Source organism: Leptonotus elevatus, chromosome 1, assembly GCF_054856555.1.
Source record: "Leptonotus elevatus isolate MCC_2025b chromosome 1, RoL_Lele_1.0, whole genome shotgun sequence".
Classification (NCBI taxonomy): Eukaryota; Metazoa; Chordata; class Actinopteri; order Syngnathiformes; family Syngnathidae; genus Leptonotus; species Leptonotus elevatus.
The window spans coordinates 22,934,062-22,958,607 of record NC_141239.1 but is presented as its reverse complement, the minus strand read 5'-3'; the positions used below and the strand labels follow the sequence as shown (position 1 = coordinate 22,958,607).

The window sequence follows — 24,546 nt, the reverse complement described above, 5'->3', positions numbered from 1 at the left end:
CGCCATTGAACTGTGCGCCGCTCCAATCTCTCCCTAATGGGATTTGCGGCACGGAGTCCAGTACCGTGGGCTTTGTCCACGAATGCCCCCTGCGGAGAGTCGGGGATGCCCTTCCAGATGGTGATGGGCTTGGGATAACCTGGATCCATGGTCCTCATGTCTTCATTGTACCGCCAGTATCTGGAAAACGGCACACAAAAACCACACTCAATATAATCATATAGCGTCATTGTCTTGAAATGTGAGAAAACCCCAGCACACATGGCCAAAAAAATGCCTGACAAAATTGACAATGCGTAGTGAATCTCTCCTTAATTTTTGATTCAAAGTTGGATTTTATGTCGAGGCCGCGACACGGCATATCAAGGACCGATTTCAGTACGGCAAAATCGATTTTCACGCTTGATTTTAAACTTCAGTCGGTTCTTCTCAATTGGACGAATTACATATCATCATGACGAGCAGGAAAAACTGATATCTTCATCCCGTCCCATGAGAGGAGATAAACGAAACGAAGACGCGAAGTAACGGTTGCCGTGACGATGGTGACAAAGCAATTTGTCAGCGCCGCGTCACCCTCTTGTTGACCCCTTCTGGAGATGATTTATGGTGACGGCTGCACAAACATGTCACACCGCCATGCTGGCAAGCTGCGAGATTCAATTTGAGAAGGCAACTGTCGTTCATGTTCAACAAGGAAGAAACTTGATGCACATGCTCAAGCAGGATATTAACAATACGTGCGGAACATCAGGCCAAATTTCTGCATTTGACTTCTATTGCGGTTAAAAGGGAAGGTCAACCCCCCAATTTTTTTTAATTTTTACAATAATATGTTCTATGAAGCCCCACTAGTCTAAATATGGTATTCTGCTTAATATTACCTGAGTGGAATATGAGTTAAGCAGCAAAATCCAGCCATTTTTATCCATCTCAGGGGGCGGCCATTTTGCCATTTGCTGTCAACTGAAGATGACATCAATATTGTACTGTATTATAATACAGGGCTCAGCTAACAACCTATCACAGCGCAGCTTCAGAAAACAGGTGAGCTCTGATTGGTCATTGCCTGAGCTCTGAGCTACTGTGATGTCATTTTCAGTCGACAGCTAGTGGCAAAATGGCAAAATGGATAAAAACGGCTAAATTTTGCTTCAAAACTCATATTCCACAAATTTTTATTTGAAAATATTAATATTAATAATAAATATTACAAATTTTTTTCCGAACATGCGTATAGGTTATTTTAAGTTTTATATGATTTTTAATATCTTTGATTAGAATTTTTTTCTCTTGATGCACCGAATATTCGGCCATCGAAAATGTTCGCCCGAAAATGGCAAAAATTTGCATTTTCAGCATTCGGACGAAATAATATTCAAGCCGAAAGAATTTGGCCGAAAGAGGAAGTTGTGGTGACGCAAGCCAAAAAACAACAACGCTGCAAGCAAGTGTCTGTTTGAATTAAACACCAAAACGCGGGAGTGAGTGTCCGCCTTGCTGGCGTTTGTGAGTACCGGCAGCTTGATTGTGCACACCGGAGAAGGAGAGGGTCGCTTGGTAAACTATGTCGAAAAAGAGAGCGCTGCCGAGTACTGCACTACAGGTGAGACACTCGTTCTCCTGCAGCGCCTTCCTTTTTTTCTTTGATGAGCGCTTCCACTTTTTCACTTGCATTCTGGTGGCCGTGCTAAATACTTTAGCTAACGTTAGCACTATTGCTAGCAACAGTTTTAAACAAGTAAAACACTTACCACTATCTCGGGGTGACTATAGATCTGTACAGAACGCCGTGTGTGACTTTGCAGTCTGTTCCCTAAGCCGAAATAAATGTATTTATTTTTAAACGTTGGTGAATATGTGAATGTGCCAATTTTAAGTGCGCCGCACCGTGTACCGCTCCAAATGGCCTACACCGCACGCATCTGTGCCCGCCTGTGCAAAGTACTGTACATTGACTATAAAGTGCAATTGCACCGCCAGAAAATGCTCAGTTGCTCACCCCGCGTTTGGTGTTTAATGTACCATTCGCCAACATGTCTCTGATGTCTGGTGTGGACGCATTTCAATTTATATTGTGCTTTGTTAAAATGCTCGTGCTAAATAGGCCTAAATATTTTATAATAATATTATAATTTTAATTAATAATAAAAAAATTGGCATAATTTTTCGGGGCCGTTTCGGTTTTCGGCCAAGCATTTCTCATTTTCGGTTTTGCGCCAAAAATTCCTAACATCCCTATTAATAACGGCAATACTGTATCGCAATATTAAAATTGCTACGACATCGTTGTTGTCATGTCACGATATTAAAAGCAGAACATCTGTTTAAAAAGGCGAGGTTGCCTTTCATTTGTGCAGTACCAGCACCCTCTGGTGGTTAGTTTATTAGTGCAGTTTATTTGAATTCGGCATGTTTTGGCAGCTGTGGTGGTTATCACTCCCACAAATCAGTCATACCAGCACATTTTTCAACATTTCAGCCGAACATAACATTGTGAATTATATAGACCATGATACTTTGCGTCACTGAGCCAATAGAAGCACATGATAACATTGTAAAATTGTGAATGCTGTTATTATGTACAAAAACAAATTGTGCTTTTTTCGCCAATATGATTTTGCCATAGTGTCACTAGTGTCATCTTACACTACAGAACCTCCAGGCATCAATCTGTTTCTTAAAGTGCGTATATGTGTGTATGTATTTTGTTTCTATGTTTTTTTGCATTTTTATGGTCTGGAATTTTATGTACATTAGGAGACAGTTGGACAAAAAATACATTCATAAAATGTTAGTACAAAATCTCTGAGGTGATAAATAAACGTCTCAATTCACAAAATGTCCTACAACCGTTTAGCAAACAGCAGAAATGTGCCCAATTCCACCCCCGACTAGATGATGCATGACGCAGACCTGTCTCCTTTGAAGAAGTAAGTCTTGGCTACGTCCTCCCACCACACGGCCGTCTCAATGCTCTGCGTGGGCATGCCGCTGCCGAACAGCGAGATGTCCTGAGGATAGGACGGCTGCAGAGTCGTGTCCTTGAACACCCAGAAGCGGTTACCTGAGGACAATGATATGGACGTTAAGAGACCTCGTCGTTGTCATTGGTATGCGTATGACCTTATCCTAGCAGAGACTCGAGATAAAGGCTGATCGGTTTGACACGGTTTGATCTAACTGGGTGACAGATGTCATGTTAATCTGCTTGATGGATGTGTGAATGTGTGAGACTTGCAAGTGTTATGTTCAGTTAGTGATGTAATTTAAAAAGAAAAAAAAGAGTTGCTTCTTTTACAGCATTAATGCATGTTCACAGGGATCACACTTAGATGCAAAATGTTCCAAAAGCAGACAGTTTTTTGTAGTAGTGCAAAACTCCACCAGATGGTGCTGTTTTCCAATCAGTGTATCGTGACTGGTAGGGAATTCAAATCAATTTACTTCACAACAAACGGCAGTTTCTTGACACAAAAGAGGCTTCAAGCTGTTTAATGCCAATCCCAGTTGAAGTTTACTGTCAAACTGAAAATGAATCAAATCATAAAACTTTGCCTTACTAATGGAAAATTGTTCCTTTTGAGAGAGGCGTTGACGTGACGTCGAACAATGCATCCAATAGGAGAGTGTTTGGTAGAGTGACTTCAGAGCGCTAACAGCAAAAGATTTTGGCATAGACAAAATGAAGGAATAATTCATAACTGCAGTGTCCCAGTGTACCAACTTTTGGGACACAGGAGGAATGACATGCAGTCTAATTCACGTCCAAAACAGCAGGAAAAACCTACAGGCTACTTCCTGGTACGCAGTTAAGCAACTACTTCCAAATATGGGCATGCTTGTGCGAGTGCACCATCGTCACTGCACCCTGTCCCACATTGAACGTCAAGAAAGTCAAGTGCATTGTGAAAGGGCTCCAGGTGGCGGAGTGGTACCGTCACTTGCCTACGATGCAGGTTGGCATGCTTGTATGTGAGCGTGTTTGTGTGAGTGAGTAAATAATAAATAAATAAAAGTGCATTGTGAAAAAGCCTTTATACTGCCCCTTTGTGGCCAAGGTGCGCACACCACAAGGAGCAGCACAATGTCTATGGCATTGAAATAAAAAAATGTGGCAAAAACTGTTGAATTATTTACATTTAATAATGTCATTAATTTATGTTTTTAAAAGGTGCAATATTATAGAGTGCTAGTTATCCTGCTCATGTTTAAAAAGTTACTTTTTTGGGGAAGGCCAAATAATAATAATAATAATAATAATAATAATAATACATTTGAATAATAATATGAATAGGGCTATTTTTTTATTATAATAATATAACAATAACTATAAATTATTATAATAAAAATGTATTATTATTATTATCGGAACAACGCTAATAATAATAATAATATTTTTATTATATATATATATATATATATATATTATAATAACAATAATAATTGTATTATAATATAATAACAATAACAATAACAATAAATTATTATTATTATTATTATCATTATTTGTTATTATTATTATTAGTGTTGTTCCGATACCGATACCAGTATCGGGAGAGGCCTCGATACTGCATTGTGGTTTCGGCATCGGCAAATAACATGCCGATACTATTATTTCCGACGCAATAAAGGACTTTGGATGCAGCATCTTGTGCCTCGCTCGTGCACGACATTCACTGAAGTGTGACATGTTCACTGCATGCCGAGCCAAGATATCCTATTGGCCCTTGAATTCTCTGAACCAATGGCAGGACAACTTTTTCATGAGGAGAGAAAAAAAAATAGGTATCGGTACGTATCGTATCAGCCGATACTGCAAAACTGGGTATCGGAATCGGTATTGAGGGCCAAAAAACTGTATTATTATTATTATTATTAAATAAATCAATAGTCTTTGTGTGCACCAGCCCATTATTTTCTTCTTGATATAAAATGTCTATTTTGCTTCTTTCTTTTTTTTTTTACCTTTGAAAAATACAAATTTTCCTTCGCTGTTTTCATAGACGGCATCAATTTTTGCGGGCAAGCCTTTCCAGAAGTAGTTGATCTGCATGGGATATCCAGGGACCACCGAGTTGTCCCGCACCCTCCAAAACCATTGGTCCTATGGATAAAGCAGGAATTAGGGAAATCACCATCATCATACTGATCGTCGGCGGTATCACTCATCGCTGTGCTGCTTTTACCTTGAAGACAAAAAGTTCCTGCCGCAGGATGGCCAGCGTGTTGAAGCCCCCGTCGCAGATGTTAGGCTTGGAGTTTGGGTTGGATGGCTTGGCACCCTGCGGAGGGCGGTGGGGCCTGGCATGGCGGTCGTGCTTGCGGGGGTCTGAGGGTAGGTGGAAGCGAGGAGGGGGCGCCGTGGGCGGGGGCCTGGTCGGCTGCGGCGCTCTGTCAGGCGGACCTGAAGAAATAACAGCTAAATATTATCTTTTTTTTGGTCCTACTTTGCATATTGTCTTTTAAAAAAATATAAATAAAAAATATATATTAAAAACTAAAAACTAAAATTCAGGGCTTTAGATTTGCGATGGCCACGACGACACGACGTTGTGGGAAGGAACAAAAGCGCGCAATAGAAAATGCTGGAATGTCTATCGAAGTGTGGCGCAGTCTATCAAATTCACAAAAATACTAAACTAGACTTGCCTTAGCATGAAAATAAAGATGCACCCATTTTTACGCCAACGGCTCAGGCGCCTGTCTACAAAAATAGTGCCCTCTATCTTTGACAATAATTAAACATAAAAATTCATCTAAAACGAATAATTTCAATACGATAACATTATGCAACTACTGTAGGTATGTAAATAAATCGTTTATTGATTTATTTATTTATTTATATACCATGTATTTATTTATTTATTCATTCATTTAAATAATATTTTTGACTAAGGGAATTATATTTTGTTGTACTCTTTGTCTATTAAAATAATCTATTATTGAGTTACCAAAAACTGAATAAAACAATTATAAATAAGATAGGGGTGAACAACTACAAACTTAACATAAAAAAAAGAAAATAAGCAAAAATGGTAAAAATCAGAAAAAAAGAAAACATATTTTTTCTAAATACACTCAATCAATATATGTATTAGATATAATATTTACATTTTTATTTTATTATAGAATATTACTATTACATCAGCTAATATTACATCAATATTATAATAGTATTTAATTACAGTAATTTATTTTTAATTTTGATTTATTGGCAAAAAAACCCAACCTTTACAGTATATTATAAAAAATTGAATTGAATTTAGTTCACTTAAATTCAATTCAATTTAATTAAAAAGAAACAGTTTGGAAAAGGTATTTTAATTTATTCATATGTTAATAATATCTGCGACATGTCAGCCTATTTTCTTCTTCGAGTACACCATACACGAAATACAGTAGCCAGCTTTCTTGTCCTCAAGTGTTTTCATTCGAACCAAATAGTTTGATTGTTACCGTAGATCTTCTGGATGCCCTGCAGGTCGTCGTGAGGTAGTTTAAAGTTCTCCGTGTCCATGTACTGGTAGAAAGGAGCCATGATCGCGGTGGGATCATTGGAGTGTTCCAGGCCGAGGGCGTGACCGAGCTCGTGAACGGCGACCAAGAAGAGGTCGTTCCCTAGAGACGGGAAGGAGGACAAAATGGTGGATCGATTATACATTTGGAGCTTAATACTTTTTATGTTATGATTCTCATCATTTTCAATGCCCATGGAACCTTTCAGTGACCCAGAATGGCCGACAGAAATCTCCGTTACGGGTTTCTTTGTCCCATTTAAACAGGTTTTCCTTTTAATGAGTCACTCTGCTGTATGCTATCAAAGCCATCCTTCATTGTGTGTATTATGGAAAGCCCTCGAGTCGACTTGTGTCCGCCTGGATGAACGTGAATGTGTTCACAGCTTGTGTCGTGTACAATTGTGTTGTATTTTCACAACAACAACATGGGGGGGAAAAAGTGTGGTCGGAAGGTGCAAAAATGACAAAAGATTGTGCGACTGCATGCCCATAATTACTCGAATTGGGTCAGTGTTTGTGTTCCTCCTGTCTGCGAATGACAATTTATGATAATGTGTCACACACACAACACGACAACGCGAAGCGTGTGAGTGTGCTCCATGAACGGTACACTTTGTAAGTGTACGACGTTAGTCCGTACAAGCTAACGTGTCCGTCGTGCCTCGTGCGAGGAGTTGACATGGAAATGTTACCTCATGTGAGGTATTGTTTTGACGGAGCAGTTTCACTAACTGATTGGAGAAGAAAAAAATTAAGATCCGAAGAGTAGTGGTGCATCATGCCGCCCAACTGAAATGAGGGGAGGTGGGCGGCGGAGAAATTAGGCGTGAACATCGCTCAGAAGAAATCAGAGTGTCGAAAATAATCAAGCCAAGGACATTTTTAAGGTTTTTAAGATATTATACTTACTTTCGGTGTTCGGTATCGGCCAAAATGTTTCATTTTGGTGCATTCCCGGTTATAAATAATTTACGAATTTTATTCTGAGCGTCAGTTACTCGCAACTTGCTATTCAGGGCTTGGTCCCTTTCTTCTGCAAATAGCCTGTATCATAAAAACACGATTTGTGTTTTCACTCGTGGAAGCAGCGGGAAGTTACGGAAGCATATTGCATTCACTTGGAAAAAAAACCTCCTGTTTTTCTCACTAATTTTTGGGGGGATCTTTGTTTATTTGTGTAATTTTACTGAATATTTTTTTCTGTCATAAAAAAGTATTTTAAAAAACAGGGTGGGCGGAGGGAGATATTCAGAAAAAAACAGGAGGAAAAATTACTCTGAAAAACAAGAACAAAAATATTCAGAAAAACAGGGAAATCAATTATTTTTAAAAAGTTTTTTGTTTTTCTGAGTATTAATTTTTATTTTATTCATTTATTTTTTTTTACCTCTGAACGCCAACTGACTTGTTGCAGAATCGCTAATGGTGGACATTTTCCCGCATACCTCCAACGCACCTTCAACTATATGACTTACTGGCTCCATTAAGGTAAAGCATCTACCGTAATTAGTAACACACACAGTATTGGTAATGTTTTATGCTTTTTTTTTTATTTTTTTACTGTTTACTATCATTGTAATGTAAGCTAGGTTTATCGTTTTATGGAGCATGTAAGTATACGAACAAGTCAAACGATCAGCATAATTTTAGTAAACTAACAGTTAAGTTTCTACGGAAGCGTATTGCATGCGGGAAAGTGTTCCCAATTAGCGAGTCTGCAACACATCACTTGGAATTCAGAGGTATAAAAAATAATAATAATAAAATAAATAGCTGGTGCTCTGTTTTTTGGAATATATATATATATCATTTATTTATTTTTATTTTTATTTTTTTAATTATCCCCATTTTAATTTATTTATTTTTTCTGAGTAATTTTTCCTCCTGTTTTTCGGAATGTAACGGACGGACGAACGGACGGACAGACCTACATCTTGCTGGCCAGATAGATAGATAGATAGATAGATAGAAGCTGTTTAGAAGAGCTAATACTGCCACTGACCCTGGCAACAGCGAACAGTAAAACGCAGGTTATTACAAACTATAAAGCATCTGAAATCAAAGATGTTGTTTTCACGAAACAACAAATAAAAATGGCCTGGCTAGTGTGTAGGAAGTCCACCTGCAGCTCGCAGTGCCAAAGTCATTTTCGATAGACACACAACATTTCCATATAGCGTGTGACTGACTGGCTCTTCAGGAGATTGTTGCCCTTTAAAGCATGATATCCACTCCCGCCAGCTTCCACTGACCCAGGGCCAGCAGCTAAAAGGTTACACAGCCCGCCGCCCTTCCCCCTCCCTCGCTGTATGTATGCAACACGAGCAGCCTCCGGCACCAAAGTCCCACAAGGACTCCCGAGCGAGCGGCCGGGGCCACCATTAGCGCACATGTCAACATGCATCATTTACAATTACGCTGCTGTGAAAGCCCATTAATAGGCCGCGTGGCTTTCGAGACACATAAGCGGAGAAGGGAGCTTTTCCCCGAATGTGAAACACCAGGGAGGACGGACAGGGTTTAATAACAACCACTCACATGCATGATGGCGGGGAAACACAATGTGGGTCGGAATATTATATTGTTCATATCGGGAGGTGTTTGCCTTTACAAAGTTCAGGCTTGAAGTGCATTATTGTGGTTGTAGTTTGCAGTTGTGTACGTGTTTGCTATAAATAATCAGGATGGAAGGGGGAAGGCCTGTTTGCAGTTCATTATAAACATACTTTTTGTGCTTTGATCATCTGCATTGACGAGAGTGAGTCAAATACTGCTTGCCGCTCGACTGAATTTGGAGGGAATGAGGGGAGCCGGTTCCATTGGCTGGTAAACAAGTTGGCTGTGTTCACTCCCACAACGGCGCAAACTTACCTTTGCACCCGCGCCCATCTACGAAAACACCATAAGAAAGAAAACTCCACCCTTTCGCACAGTTAGACTGCACTTTGCGCTAGACTTGCGCCGAGCATGAAATAGGGCACTTAGAGTGGTAACCCGTTTATAAATATGCTACCAGCGTAGCCGCTATTGCTAATTTTACTTCACTAAAATCACACGGACACATTTTTAACATCTCCATTGTATAGTGTCCCAAAATACCAGAACCAAAACCTTCAGACTTTGGGAAGGAACTGCAAAAACTAGTTAAAAAAACAAAACAAAACAAAAAACAGGAATGAAATAATAATAATAATAATAATAATATAATTGTTATTAATTATAATTAATAATAATAATTATTATTATTATTACTACTACTAATAATAATAATAATTATTATTATATTTATATTTATAATAGTGCTGTCAAGTTAAAGCGTTAACTAATTAATTCATCATAAAAAAAATCGCATTAATCATGTATTAACGCAGATTAATCACACTATTAATTTTGAGCGCAGATGATCCTTCAACTGACAGCGGAGGGTTACGTTAAAGGTAGTACAGGTTGTGTTTGAGCAATAAACATAACTACGTGCTTTAATTAAAGTAAAGCATTTAATAAATGTTTGCGTATGATATTCTGAATATTTGTTCATGTCAAACTATTGGGGTCATTTTTTTCCCATTTTAAATTATGCGAGTAATTAACTGATTAGAAAGAGAGGAGGATGAGCGTGTGCAGTGGATACAATTTAATATTAAATGTCGAAAAAATTAACACATAACAGGTGCTCTTTAAATTTGGCGGGCAAAAAAAAAGAGCCTTTTTTTAATTAAGCGATTAATCGTGATTAATCAAAATTCTAAGATGTGATTAATCTGAATTAAAAATGTAATCGTTTGATAGCTCCAATTTATACTGCTAAAACCTATAGAAGATATTTGATTTTGGCAGTGAGCTGAGCTTAACACATTGCTATTGATCAAGAAGGAAATGGTCGCCACCCCAGCGAGCAGTGAGAGCCTTAATTTCTTGTGTTTGGATAATGGCAGCCAGCACACAATGACTAATGACCGCCATTATACGTAACGTTCACGTTACATGTTAAGTCCATTATTCATTCGAACATTTGGAGTCAGGTTAATGTTACATACGCTCGTCTGATGTCATGCTCCAAATAAACAAGGTTGTGATGACAACATCTCACATAATCCCAAGGTGACATCATTGATTGAGATTTTGCAATTCTCAAAAGTGAATATTTTTCTGCAGGCCTGCATTACAAAAAGCTGCTGTTTCTCTCCTGTAAACAAAGAAGTGGCAAATGGGCTGATGCGTTCTTACACAGCACAGTTCAATGATGAGAAACTTTTCTACATACTGTTTTGTTTTTCTCCTTTTAAGACATTTTATCCTGCTGGAAAATCTCATGCTGTTGTACTGTCTTTGTCTTCCCGAGACGCCCACTTTGTTCTGTTGTTTTGCTTTTCTCTTTTTTCTATGCGCTCTCTTCCCCCTGTTGACGTACATTTCAGCATCCCACACTCAGCATTTCTTTCTTTGACTTCATTACCTTCCCACTGCTCTTTTTGTACGACAAAAGGCAGAACACTAAACCACCCGGGCAGACCCCATACCGCGAAAACCAGTAATCATTCCTACTGTTTGCATTTGTTCCAATTTCCCTTCAAACGTCAATGTTACACAAAAGCATCCTTTGTGATTTAGTAGAAAGCTTCCATCCATCCATCTTCGATACAATTCAAGGCTCCAATTGTTAGTTAGCAGTTTTGCTAATCAATGACTTCATTTTGAGAAGACATATGGCAATATAAAGAATGAACAATTGTTTTTCGTTTTAAAATTACTAACTATTTTATATATTCAATTCACATTGTGTATAGAAGCAACACATTTTATTTTCTTGTCTACAAAACATTTTTAGTGGGTGCAATTTCAAACACAAGTAAACATTTTAGTTTAACTCATTCACTCCCAGCCATTTTCACTGAAGCAACCCCCTTCGCTCCAAGCTGTTTTACTGGATTTTGACTGATTTTGCAAGGCCCACAAGATATATTGTGTTCTATTGCTATAAAAACCGTTTTGCATCCATTAGCATTAGAATATAGCTAAGTTTCATAATTTTTCACAAATCTGTTGAAAACAGTGGGCAAAAGAGCTTTTTGCAACACGTCCCTGGCTGATCTCTTATACTCTGCTGCCACCTGCTGGCCGTTTTTGTAATAACTACCATTGCTCCAACCATTGTGTTCAATTCAGAGGCTGCATTAAAGCCTTCTGTATGCTCTAGCATAAAAAACGTATAAATACGTTTTAGGGAGCATGGCAATATGTAAAATAGAACGTTTTTATATGTTTTTGGGAGCAAATGAGTTCAACTTACTATTACATGACCATACATATAGCAAAGATAGATTGGTTAAAAGAAAATAATAATAATTTCGAGAACATTTATCTTGCAGACCTCAAAAGTCAAAATCAAAAAGACTCGTCACAGTACCGATATTATAAATATATTATACTATATTATCATTTGCTCCTTTGTTTTTTATGTTAGCGTGTACAGTAGGCTTTGATGCAGCCTCTGACCCGAAGAGGTCGCTTAAAGCAATGGTTATTACAAAAACGACCAGCAGGTGGCAGCAGAGCAAAATAAATCAACCAAGGCCATGTTGAAAAAAGAGCTGTTTTCCCCACAGTTTAAAATAGATTTGTGAATAATGATTAAAGTTTGCTATATGCTAATGCTAATTGCTGCTGAAAGAAGCGACTCAAAAATTTTTTGGGGGTAGGTTACATGTTTTTATAGCAATAGAACACAATATTCTGTGGGTCTTGCAAAATCAGTCAAAATATAGTAAAACAACCGGGAGTGAAGGGGATTGCTTCAGTGAAAATGGCTACGAGTGAATGAGTTAATGTACTTTTAAGCCTATATGCCACTCCTCCTATAGCTGACATACGCCATAACGGAATTTAATTAATTTCTGGTTTAGCAAATATGATTTTTCATCCTGCAGCGTCTAGACCAGGGGTGGCCAAGTTCGGTCCTCGAGAGCCACTATCCAGCCTGTTTTCCATGTCTCCCTCCTTCAGCGCAGCTGAATGTAATGATCAGCTCATTAGCAAGCTTTGCAGAAGCCTGATAACGATCCTGATCATGAATCAGGTGTGTTAGTGGAGAGAAACATGGAAAACAGGCTGGATAGTGGCTCTCGAGGACCGAACTTGGCCACCCCTAGTCTAGTCTTAATTTGCCTGCTGTTTTGCTGTGCAACATTGGATACGTTCCGCTTTAATGCGTTTCCATTCAGAATTCTGTGAAAAATGTGCTCGATCACCCAAGCATTTAATTCCGATTTCATATCAATATTAGGTTAGCTTAGCAATTAGCATGACTTCTCCGTCTTTCCTCGTAATCTCTTCGTGGGAATGGTTACAACCTGGACTGTTTACTAGCCAATATCAGGGCATCCCCAGACAAACAACCATTCACAGAAGTTGTTATGCTGTATATTATTTTTGGAATGTGGGAAGAAGTCAGTGTATCAAAATGGAGAGAACATGCTAATGTCACACGGAAAGGCCAGAACTGAGATTTTACGCTCAAAACTCAGCGCTGTCAAACGATAAAATTTTGAAATCAGATTAATCACATCTTAGAATTTTGATTAATCATGATTAATTGCTGAATTAAAAAGGCTTCTTTTTTTTATTGCCCAAGAACATCTGTTATGTGTTAATTCTTTCGACATTTAATCTTCTGAGGACGAAATCTTCAACATTTTTTGATCAACTGCATACTTTCATCTTCCACTTTTTCTAATCAGTTAATTACTTGCATAATTTAAAATGGGGAAAAAATGACCCCTATAGTTTGACATGAACTTATTACAACACTTATTAAATGCTTTACTTGAATGCATGTAGCTATGTTTATTGCTCAAACACAACCTGTGCTACTTTTAACATAATCATCCGCTGTCACGCTAAAGGATCATCTGTGGTCAAAATTCAAAATGTGATTAATCTGCGTTAATACATGATTAACTCTTTGACTGCCAGACGTTTTCAGAAAAGGGATGCCGCCAGTGCCAGCCGATTTAAGCATTTTGACTGATTTTCAAGGTCCACAGAAAATGTTCTGTTTGGACTATGGAAACACACGTACTACCAAATGAAAGATTGGACTTTCATCTTTCATCAGAAAAAAAGAGTTTGTTTCTACCTTATTCCGTTCTTTAGTAATCAACAATAGAAAATGGTTAGTTTGACCCAATTTCGCCTGTGTTGGACCAAAATACGGAGAAATCAAGCTTTTAGTGAAACGATATTATTTCATGCATTCTAGTGAATTTGACACTTCTTTTTGTCCATGAATGATGCCACAAACACCTAAATAGTGCTTTACTTCTATAAAACACTACCACCAAGAATGAAAAAGTGTTTTTTGATAGCAAAATACGTTTATTTACATTCAACAGTGTAACAATTTGACAACAATTTGGCAAACTATTTACAAATGTGTGCAACTGTGGTGCTATTTACAAATATGTGGATGTTTCAACGACAGTTTTTCTTTGTGTAACACTCTCCTGCGTGCAAGAAGACGCAACAGCATTTGCATGATCCATTTTATCCACTCCATTCATGGTGGCATCGTAGTCCAGAAACAGTGTCTTCTCCGTGATCAGACTGTACCCGCTCCTCCGATGAATATGCATTGGACTCGGGGTACTCTTCATTGTCCGATCGAATGTCCGCTTGTGCAGCTCCGCGTTTTCCGGCGTTAGCAGCGCTAGCCGGTGAGGCTTTATGACGAGAGAATAACGGCCGCGTATAGCTTCCAACTCCGGCGAGGTTGACCATCATCATCATCATCAATGTGCATTGGTCGATGCTTTTCGACTACTCTCCATCGCCCGATCGAATGTCCGCTTGTGCAGAAGTACCCGGCCGGCTATTGTGCGCGTTTTCCGGCCTTAGCAGCGCTAGCCGCGCTAGCCGCGCGTAGCCGCGCGTAGCCGGTGAGGCTTACTACGTGATAGTAACAGGCCAAAGCTTCCAACTTTGGCGTAGAGCTCGTTGTCATCATCATCGTTGACATCAATGCGCTTTTTAGTATTGATTGATGCTTTCCGTCTTTGAAAAAAATGCTCAAGCTGAGCTGCTTGTAACCGGTTGCTTGGTCAAGCCATTGTGGCTTGGATCAGCCATTGTCTCCTCAACACTCTAGCTCCGCCTCACGTCTTCTACTGACGCCCACGGTGGGCGGCCCATCCAACCTTGTGCAAAGAGAGTCATCGCTGCCCTCTAGGGGCCAAAACGAGTCTTTGACTAATCAGATCAGCCTGATTCTTTCAGCACAGCTGCCCAAGGCTTTCCTGCACCCGTTTTTGAAAAAAAAAAAAAACAACATAGGGGACGTCTTTTAACGTCCTCGGCGCCCTTCCCTAGGTTTATGCTAAACGTTTTATAACGTTTATGGCAGTCAAAGAGTTAATATGGTATTTTTTGTGATTAATTAATTAGTTCATGCTTTAACTTTGACAGCACTATGCACATTAAAAAATGTTAGCTCACTAGCTTCTAGGCAGACTTTAAAAGGTGCAATTATGACAGCCAATGGAAGAAGAAAAAAAGACATACAAACCAAGCCAAAAGGTGCAAGAAGTCAGACACATCCAATACATGCCTCTCAAAACCGCACCACAGCAATTCAGAGACAATAGAATCGTTGAGTAACACTCCTAAGAATGTTTATAATTTGAAAAAATAGTCCTTTGGATGTACATAATTTTAACAGGTACATAATATGATTACAATGTGGTAAACTAAAGCAAGAAAGACTTCGTTCCTCATTCATGACGTATCGTTTCAACATACTTCCTTGACACCAGTGATTACTTTAAGGGCTTTGGTGCCATCTTGTGGCATCTTAGAGTATTACAGAAAGCGCACAAAAAATTGAAAATACGTGAGCGTACGATCCACACAAAAATAACAATAGATGAATGTGGAAATGTTTTAAACTAGTCAACCATCTTGTCCACTTACCATCATGGTTGGGGTTCCCCAGGGTCCAAGGCTCGTCTGAGTCAAAGTGGGTGTCGCCACCGATGCCAGGACCAGGGAAGTAGGCGTGGGCGAGGAAACCTCCCTCCCCGTCGAAGGGTGAGCTGTCGCCGTGGAAACCCGAGGCAAAGATGATGGTGATGTCCACGTCGCGCCGGCCTGTCTCCAGGGCACTGTAGGGGACGGCCTCGAAGCGCAGCGGCGTCACGCCCTGCCACACGTCGAACGCCCGGCGGATGGCGTCGTGGGTCTCGCGAGCGCCCACCTTTGGCGTGACATTTTTGATGCTGGGGCGGAAGAAAACAGAGGCATCTATACATGGACCTGAATCTATTGAATCAAAACAATCCAAGTCATGTACTACATATAAAATCTGTTATTCAGACACCTATGAAGTACAGCTAGCTAGCTAGCTATGCCTACAACCTAAGAATGGCAATATGTAGAACAGCTGGGTGTCATTATTTCAATTCCCAATTGATGAGGTGACATCGCGGAGCAGCCCACTGCTCATCTGCTGGCTGAAAGGAGCCCTGGAAGCTTGTTAGCTCGCAAGCTAGCTTGTTAGCTCGCGAGCTAGCTGGTGGCAAGCGCCTCCCATTGCAACGTGGAAAGCCCAGCGACAGGGCTGGACTGGCACCAAAAAAATGTTGACTTAAGCCCGCCAGCCCGGCCCAGCCCAACTCCTGATCACTTCGCCTGACACATAGTTCTGCCACTGATATTGACTTATTTTGGTTCAGTTCAGTGGTGTAGCCCAGGGTATATGCGGGTATACCCACTTCTTTTTCAGTCAGCATTGAGTATACCCACTTCTAAATCCCCCCTGTTGCACACCGTTCAGGCATGGCGTACCCTCCTCTCCCTCTAATTGGCTGGTACTCCCTGCCTACACTGATTAAATTGGCTAACTTTTAGCATGAGGACTGATGAGCCAATCGGAGGCAGAGTAAGGCGGGTCATGTCGAGGAAAACAATCCTTCAAATGCTCCCCCGAGCCACAATGCTGACATAGAAATAGCTCGGGTGAACTGATTTGCCCTCGTTCACGGGATACTTGATCGCGCCGTGGGTTCGATTCCCGGGGTGGACGCTGCCGGTTACACACTAACTACATGCTCTAGTTTTATAGTAGCTATTGGTACTTGACTTTTAACTACGTAACGGTAAATTAAAACACAAGAATGGGGACAAATAGGTTAAGATTCAGCACAAAACAATACTGAAATCTAACAACAACACTGTTTTTCACTATTTTTGCTCATTGTTCACTAAATATTGTTTAAAAAAAATTAACATATACTTTATGTTTGCCTCATGATAAATACATTTTACATTATTTCAGGCTGCTTGTGCTACCAAGCTGTTCCTAAAAAGTCATGATAATTTTATGTACAAATGATGGGTTTTTTAATCTTACATGTCACCGTTTCTAAAAGACGACATTTTTCTGGACTACTTAAAACAAAAAACAAAGAAAAAACTGGTGAAAATTGAGAGTATACCCACTTCTCCAGGCACCACTACACCACTGGTTCAATTTGCTGTCTATATTCAAAATGGATTAATGGACTAGTGCCTCTAAATTGTGAGCCAGTGTCTTGGGGTAAAATGGAGGAAAAATTTAAATTTAAAAAGCTGCATCGACCCCAAAAGATGTCGGCCCACCGGGCATCTGGCCTGTATGCCAGATGGTCAGTCCAGCCCTGCCCAGCGATGACCCTGTGGGACAAATTCCAGCCACATGTAAACCATGTATAGGCATAAGAAAGTTGATATACAATAAATATAATTATTTATTTTCATTTGTTATTATTATGTTTATTTTTTATTTTTATCATTTTTTATTTGTTCCAAACTTAATGGCAAACTGAACTGAACTGTACAACTTGATGAAAACCAAATGCATTGGCAATCCATTGTACTTCCACAGGTCAGTATACAGAGACACTTTTACTTAGCCAGTGAGAAAATAAGTTGATACAACTATTTCAAGGCTGGCAGCGTTCACTGAACTTTTACACAGCTCTCTTTATCAGTGCCTGGCAGGCAGAGAGGAATTGGGAATCTTCTCTCTCGCCTCCCATCTTCATGAATAACACGTAGTCACCGGCTCAGCACTGATTGACATTCTATTTGGAGAGTGTTTTCATCAATTCAAATTAGGGGAGGGAAGGATTTGAATAAATTGACGGCATTATCGACGACAACGGCTGAAACCTGTCAATTTCTGCCGCCGCGCCGCAGACCCGTTTATCGGCCCTCCTCAGAAGCCATTAAAAAAAAAAAAAACGAGAAGGCCGAAGCCTAATCGGGGGAAGAGATAAAATGAGAGTGGGAATATTTTCTGCTGAAATGAGGGATTCTGCAGTCAAGAACTAGAGTGGAAATTGTTTGTTGCGGGGTATGAAAAGGCGAAAAGAGAGCCGCTAGCTATTTTGCGCGCTCGAAATAGAACATAATGGCTGCACGTACACTCACAGAGGTGGCAAAACTACTCACACTTAAGTAGAAGAATTTTACATGTACAGTACACACAATGTAAAGACTCTTTTAGTAAAAGTAAAGAAGTATAGACACTGAAATGTACTTTAAGTAAAAAAAGTAAAAGGTCATCATAAATAGGTGGATAAACATAACAATAACAAGCCTATTGGAGTATTAAGTATAGATATATGTTTTCAAATGTAAAGAATAAAGGCAAAACAAATATTCAAGTAAAGTACAGATACCTGATAAATATATTTCTTTGTTACTTCCCACCACAAATATATGTTAAACCCCTTGAGTGTAATGCTGCCTATATTTTCCCATACAATGACGTTTTGGAGCAGTCGCCATGGCAACACAGTGCATGTGATCACCGTTGGTGCTGATGAAAGAAAAAAAGCGATCACTGGCACACATGACTGCTCCTCCTCCTTCACGCTTAAGTGCGGCTAAGCCTGAATGGTCTCCAAGGCAACTGCCTCCCCCCCTTACCTCGCCTCGCCTCTCACCTGTAGGTGATGTGCGTACGCTGCCACTTCTGTCCTGTCAGCGCGTATCTCCGCCTCCGTGACCTCGAAGCACTTTTGAGCGTGTCTGGAACGCCGCAGCGGGGCTTCTGCATCCAACTGGAAACAGACAGAAGGGGAAGAGAAGATAATTTTAGGTCGCCATTCATAGGACAGATCTCCACTCTCACTGCGTGAGGTGAACTTGGCATTCAGTCCAGCGCAGATGACTGTGCAATTTTACTTCAACTCCTGATATGATATCATCACAATAACACCGGTTATGATAGTGTTGGAATTTTCATTATAGTTAGTTTTATTTTGTTTTGAGTTTTATTTTTATTTTTTTTTAACTTTTTAAAAAAATAGTTTTCAGGGCAGCTTTGTTAGTTTTTATAGTTTTAGGGTTTTCAAAAATGCTTAGTTTTAGTACTTTTTCTTTTTTTATTGTGTATTGTGTGCAAGATTTTTTAAAAAAACTTGAAAATTCAACAAAAAAATTATTTTAAAACCATTTTAAAATCAACTGTCCATCCACAAATCAAAGACTCAACTCTGTACTGTAAAGCAGTCCACAGACTTTGAATTACAGTAAATGCATTGCGCTTTACATATTCTATATGTAAATGCATGGCCACAACCCTAATGAAACAAAGATCTGGTTTTCCAAGTTGCCAACTTCTAAAGTGGATTTGTAGCTTAAATTCCTGTTGACAAGTAATAAACCTGGTTGTATTTTTTTATATACTATATATATTATTTTCATATATGAAACAAAAAAAAGAACGCATTTCTTATTGAGCGTTGCGTTTTGGGCTGAGTTAAATGACAAAAGCAGATGAGCCATTGGAGCCAAAAGGCACGTCACCTCAGAAGGCGCCTTTCTATTGGCTGCTGCTAGATGACATCACTTTTGACAATTTCATTCCGGTTAACAAAGGCGATTCTAGGGTTAGAGGTTTAGGGGGTAGGTCGCTTGTCGTGGTTTGGGGTACTTCCCGCTCCAAAAATGGCATGGGAAGTCAGTGAGTAAATCGAATCTAATAATAGTTATTCAAAGGAGAAAAGGACTTAAGATATAAACATATCCCAACCCTAATTTATTGGGAAAGGTACTCTTTATGAGCACTAGTTTGCCTTTTTACATCTTTAATACAAATACTTCAAAATGGAGCTTTTGTCCATGACTTACTCCATGAGGCTACTTTAATCTGTGCAAGTACACACACGCACACACGTTAGTAAATTTCCCTCATTATTGAGGAGCAATTAAGCAGACTAGTAATGAAAATAATGTGTTGGTGGTAGAAAATAAAATACATTTCACATATCCTGGTGTAAGGAAAGAACACTTAATTTCACTACTCTAGACATACCCCGTGAATGGACTGAAGAGGACGACATGCTCTGCTCTCTGCGCAGCTTGCTTGTAAGCAATGCATAAGCAGAGATGGGAGGGGTCGAGTTGGATGAAACCATTTTCAATCAAATGAGGGGTGTACTGTATTTTTGTTGTTTAAATATTCTTTTTAAACTCTATGGTTTATATATATATATTATATCTATACGTTTCTAGTTTGTTAAAAAGAACATAGTAAAATATACCTGCAAATATGCAATATATACTCCAAAATTTTGTGGGTGCTATTGTTCACTTTGGGCACAAAAATGGGCTAAATACGCATATGCCGGTTAATATTGAAATGAATAGACGAAAACTAAAGACATTTTCACTTAATGAATAGTTTTGCAATTATTTATTTATTTATAATATAATTATTTTTATTTTAGTTTTAGTTATGTAGTTTATTGTCATTAACAAATTTAACCTTGGATAACAATAACAATAGTATCAGGGTACCGTGATGGTGGTTTCTAGAGCAAAACATTGTGAGAAAACAAAGGCTGATAGCTCCACGTTGATACAACATCCTTGGAATGCCTACTGATATATAAATGTGTATCAAGAAAGATATAATAATCAACTCTTGACACTAGATTTGTCACGATAAAAAATGTACCATGATACAACGATAGTGTGATGAGCAAAACTTTGTGAGAAAAATAAGTGTGATGCAGGTTGATATCATTTGGACTGTCAATGCTGTGAACAAAAACATGGATATTGACATGTATTGATAGCATGTGCAATATCCATCTGTTATTAGTTTTTGAAGTGGATGTTTTGATGTTGTATCACAAGTGATAACAATTAAACTGCCATCTATCTTTAGTAACTCCCCAAACAATGTTATCTATGACTGTGACAATGGTATCACAACATAGTGAAAGAATGAGTTGATATTGAATTAAATTGATATGATTATGATACCAAGATAAAATACATAATGCAGTGACAATTGTGAGGAAAACCAAGCACTATATGATACAGGTCTACATAGTGAGAAACTCCTTTGGAGTGCCATCATATTTCATAAAATTCCCAATTTTGCCATCCCAAATCACAGGGAGACTCCTAATACAATATTGTGATATCACGGCAACACTAGTATCGCAATACAGTGAGTGTGCCATGATTAAAACATTGCAAAAAAAAGTGATACATGTGCATATGGTGACAAAACTCATTGCATGTTCAATGTAAAAAGTGATTTGACATGGCCATATATAAATATTTTTTATTCATGATACCAAAAGTATTGCGATACAGTTATTGTGCATGTCAACAAATGCCCATCAACTACAAGCTTGTGCAAACTACACTACCACTTATGAGTGACACACACAAAAGGAAGGCGATAAATAACGTCAAGTCTCACCTCAGCGTGATATCACTGCATCATCATGCAAAATGGGAAGAAGGACACGTGTTAAAAGCGTCACCTGCTCGTTGATGAGCGCGTGAGGACAAAATGTCTTATTTCTGTTCTTCACACACATATAGATAAACACACACATTTGCATGTCTACAACAATGCGGCATACTCACTCCTTGGTTCTCTCATCCAGCGTCCCGGTGACATTGAGGCCATAAGCACGCTGCATGGCGGCGATAGCCGAGTGCATGGTATGGGCCGAGCGCAGGACGGACATTTTGGGTTCTGTGCGGGGAAGGTAGCCATACCTCTGTAGCCATCCCTGAAAAGAGAAGGGATTCAGCAATTTACAGCAATAAACAGACAATTACCTGATTCACTAGGAGTCTATTCCAATAAGCATTTAGAAATAGTTACAACTTGAGCCCATATAACCTGGGGACATTTCTAATTGTCTTTTTTGTAGCAGACGAGCAAGCAAGTTCGCTATATAGCTAGACGGATACCTAGCTAGCGAGTTAGATAGATAGATAGATAGATAGATAGATAGATAGATAGATAGATAGATAGATAGATAGATAGATAGATAGATAGATAGATAGATAGATAGATAGATAGATAGATAGATAGATAGATAGATAGATAGATAGATAGATAGATAGATAGATAGATAGATAGATAGATAGAATGCAAACAGGTACACAGACACACGATTCCGTTGCCCATTCTCATTCAAACTCATGTTAGCTCATATTACATGTTCGTTTACGTCATTTCTATTTACATCTTCCACAACATCATACAGCTCTCATTGTTCAACGTTATTTATCAGTCATGAGAAGTTTGCGAGGCATAAACTATGCCATTGAACACAGTGAAGACAGTCCTCCTCATCAAGAGTGCTCAACATGGCACGACAGTGACATTACCAAGAACTGGGCGTCCCTCCAAAATTAATAAAAAAGACGGGAAGAAAACTAGCTAGGGAGGCTGCCAAGAGTCCAACAGCAGCATTGAAGGAGCTGCAGGATTTACTGGCAAGCACTAGCTGTATCGTACGTGTGACAACTATCTCCTGTCTTCTTATGCCTGGGCTATGTGTTAGCAAGAGCTATTTCATGCATGCATACTTGAAATCTCCCAAATTGGGAAAATGTATTATGCGATGAAACCAAGGTGGAACTTATTGGACACAAAAGGTATGTTTGGTTCAAGCACAACACTGCACAGTGGCAGCATCATACTTTGCGGCTGTTTTTACTCAGGTGGAAGTGCAGCCTTTGTCAAAGTGGAAGGATTTATGAACAGTTCTAAATGTGTGTCAGTATTAAACCTGTCTTCTGCTTGAAAGCAAAAAAAAAAAGTGGAAAATCCAACAACTCAACTATATTTGGGATGCATCTGTCTTTTCAGCAATTCTGTCTCATTTACAGCAATTCATAGTAGCTTCAAATAGTAGCTTTCCAATGGGGACAATTTCAAAAGTGGATCAAAATGGACCCCCAGCCTAGCATCTTAACATCTAGGCTACTCCACATAACACAGTTTTGATCATAATAACACAATTCATCCACCATATTGATGTCCCGAGCGCCAGGTGTCCTCTCCATCATCCGTCCATCTGTTCGTCCATCCACCCTCGCATCCATCCTCGCATCCATTCACACGGCAACCAGCAGCCTCGCCGCGGAGGCGGCCAATCAGAAATATCCCCCCTACGCTATACCTATAATCTGTCCGTCCCTCCCTGTTTCCCGACCGCCTTGTTTATGATCCCTTTCCTGCCTCTCGCTGCTGTGTGTGTATTTTTCCTGTGATTGTTCCGAGGCGCTCGTCTCCCACATGTATGACAGCGAGGCGTAAAATTGATTTGCGGGATATATTGGAATCCGAGAAAAGGGGAGGCTTATAGATCTGATAGAATTATGGAAAGAACTAACAAATCTTATTATGCAACTGGCATGTGTGAATGGCTAATCCGCTCCATCAGCATGATGCTGAGGCCTATCACTTTTCATCATCAATGAATGCATTGCAGGCCCCAACAAAGCATGCATCTGTATCTGGGTTACATGCACACTCGCACAACACACACACGCGCAAATGAGCCTTATGAGTGGCCATGTTGTGCTATTGGTGCTCTAAATGTGGATTTATTGGGGGTGGGGGTGGGGGGGGTTGGAGGAGAGTGCGCGGTCACGGATGGAGACAAACAGCAGGGAAGGGCCGTGTATATAATAAATTATATATTTATGTGCATCCTACCTCGACGCTGAAGTGCTGGTGCTCCTCTCCGGACACTGCACACGCAATCCAAAGCAAGAGATGCAAGCACAGCGCGGCCGCCTGAACGCAATCCGATGGTTTCCTTGCACTGGAGGCTACTAAGGTCATAATGACCCGCTTAAATCCCGAGTCTCTTTTTTTTTTTTTGTTGTCCTGCTTTTCAGGGAGAAGCCTCCCGCGTTTCGCTTTGGCGTCTTTTTGCGTCAAGCTAAAGGTATGGATGCATGGCGCGCAGCGTCCGCAAGGCGCGTCGAGAAGAAAGTGTCCGATGTCAAGCACACGTGAGGCGGCGTGTTCCATCCGCTGCCCTCGCCATCCTTGTATTTACATCACGGGCTCCATTTAGGCAGCAGCAGCAGCAGCGGCAGCATCACTGGGGCTGCAGGCAGGCAGTCTGCGCAAGATTGTCTGCCTCCTCCTCCTCCTCCTCCCGTCTCCTTTCACGCCTGCGCTTTGATTTCGTGCATGGCAGAAAGTGAACGGCGTCTGAAAAGAAAAATGCTTTTCACTGTATGCTTGGTCTTCCCTGTAGAGAAGAACCTAAAGTTGTAGTGAGAGGGGGGCTGCTACTCCGTACAACTAATGTCATAATAATGAAAATAATAATACAAAATAAAAATTATTATTATTAAAAAAAGAACATTTACAATTTGTTATCAATGCAACAAAAATGGGAAAAGCCCCTTAAATCATCATAAAACTGCACTATTTATTGTTTTCTATTGTTCTTCCGTATAGAAAACACAGCAACTGTACAGTAAGTAGATCAACACATCCGCTCATCTGACGTCACACGTCGGCCCCGCCTTTCGTTGCCAGGCAGAATTGGTAGAGTACACACAGGTAAGCCTTTGAATGAAAACAAATGTGTATGCATAGCAATTTATCAAATAGCAGTAACAAGGAAAAATAGATCTTTAGCATATTAATTTTGCTGACAGGCAACTTAAATAATAAATACAAAATTAAATACAAAAACACATG

The 24,546-nt window shown here is 39.7% G+C and overlaps 1 protein-coding gene across 2 annotated transcripts in view; it reads right to left on the bottom strand.

Annotated features, from left to right (window-relative positions):
• The window catches only part of mmp16b (matrix metallopeptidase 16b (membrane-inserted)), a 29,511-nt gene extending 5,506 nt beyond the window's left edge, over positions 1-24,005 (bottom strand). Inside the window, exons 1-10 of one of the 2 annotated variants that reach the window (XM_086085228.1) lie at positions 23,542-24,005; positions 21,450-21,598; positions 21,280-21,294; positions 18,503-18,619; positions 15,486-15,790; positions 6,460-6,621; positions 5,190-5,407; positions 4,969-5,107; positions 2,917-3,067; positions 65-180 (exon numbers count right to left, since the gene is read on the bottom strand). In XM_086085228.1, coding sequence (XP_085941354.1) covers positions 65-180; positions 2,917-3,067; positions 4,969-5,107; positions 5,190-5,407; positions 6,460-6,621; positions 15,486-15,790; positions 18,503-18,619; positions 21,280-21,294; positions 21,450-21,598; positions 23,542-23,862 — 1,693 coding nt within the window. In that variant the 5' untranslated portion in view covers positions 23,863-24,005. The remainder of the gene's footprint in view (positions 1-64; positions 181-2,916; positions 3,068-4,968; positions 5,108-5,189; positions 5,408-6,459; positions 6,622-15,485; positions 15,791-18,502; positions 18,620-21,279; positions 21,295-21,449; positions 21,599-23,541) is intronic. The other variant, XM_086085237.1, reaches the window with a different exon arrangement.
• Between the last annotated feature and the right edge of the window lie 541 nt (positions 24,006-24,546).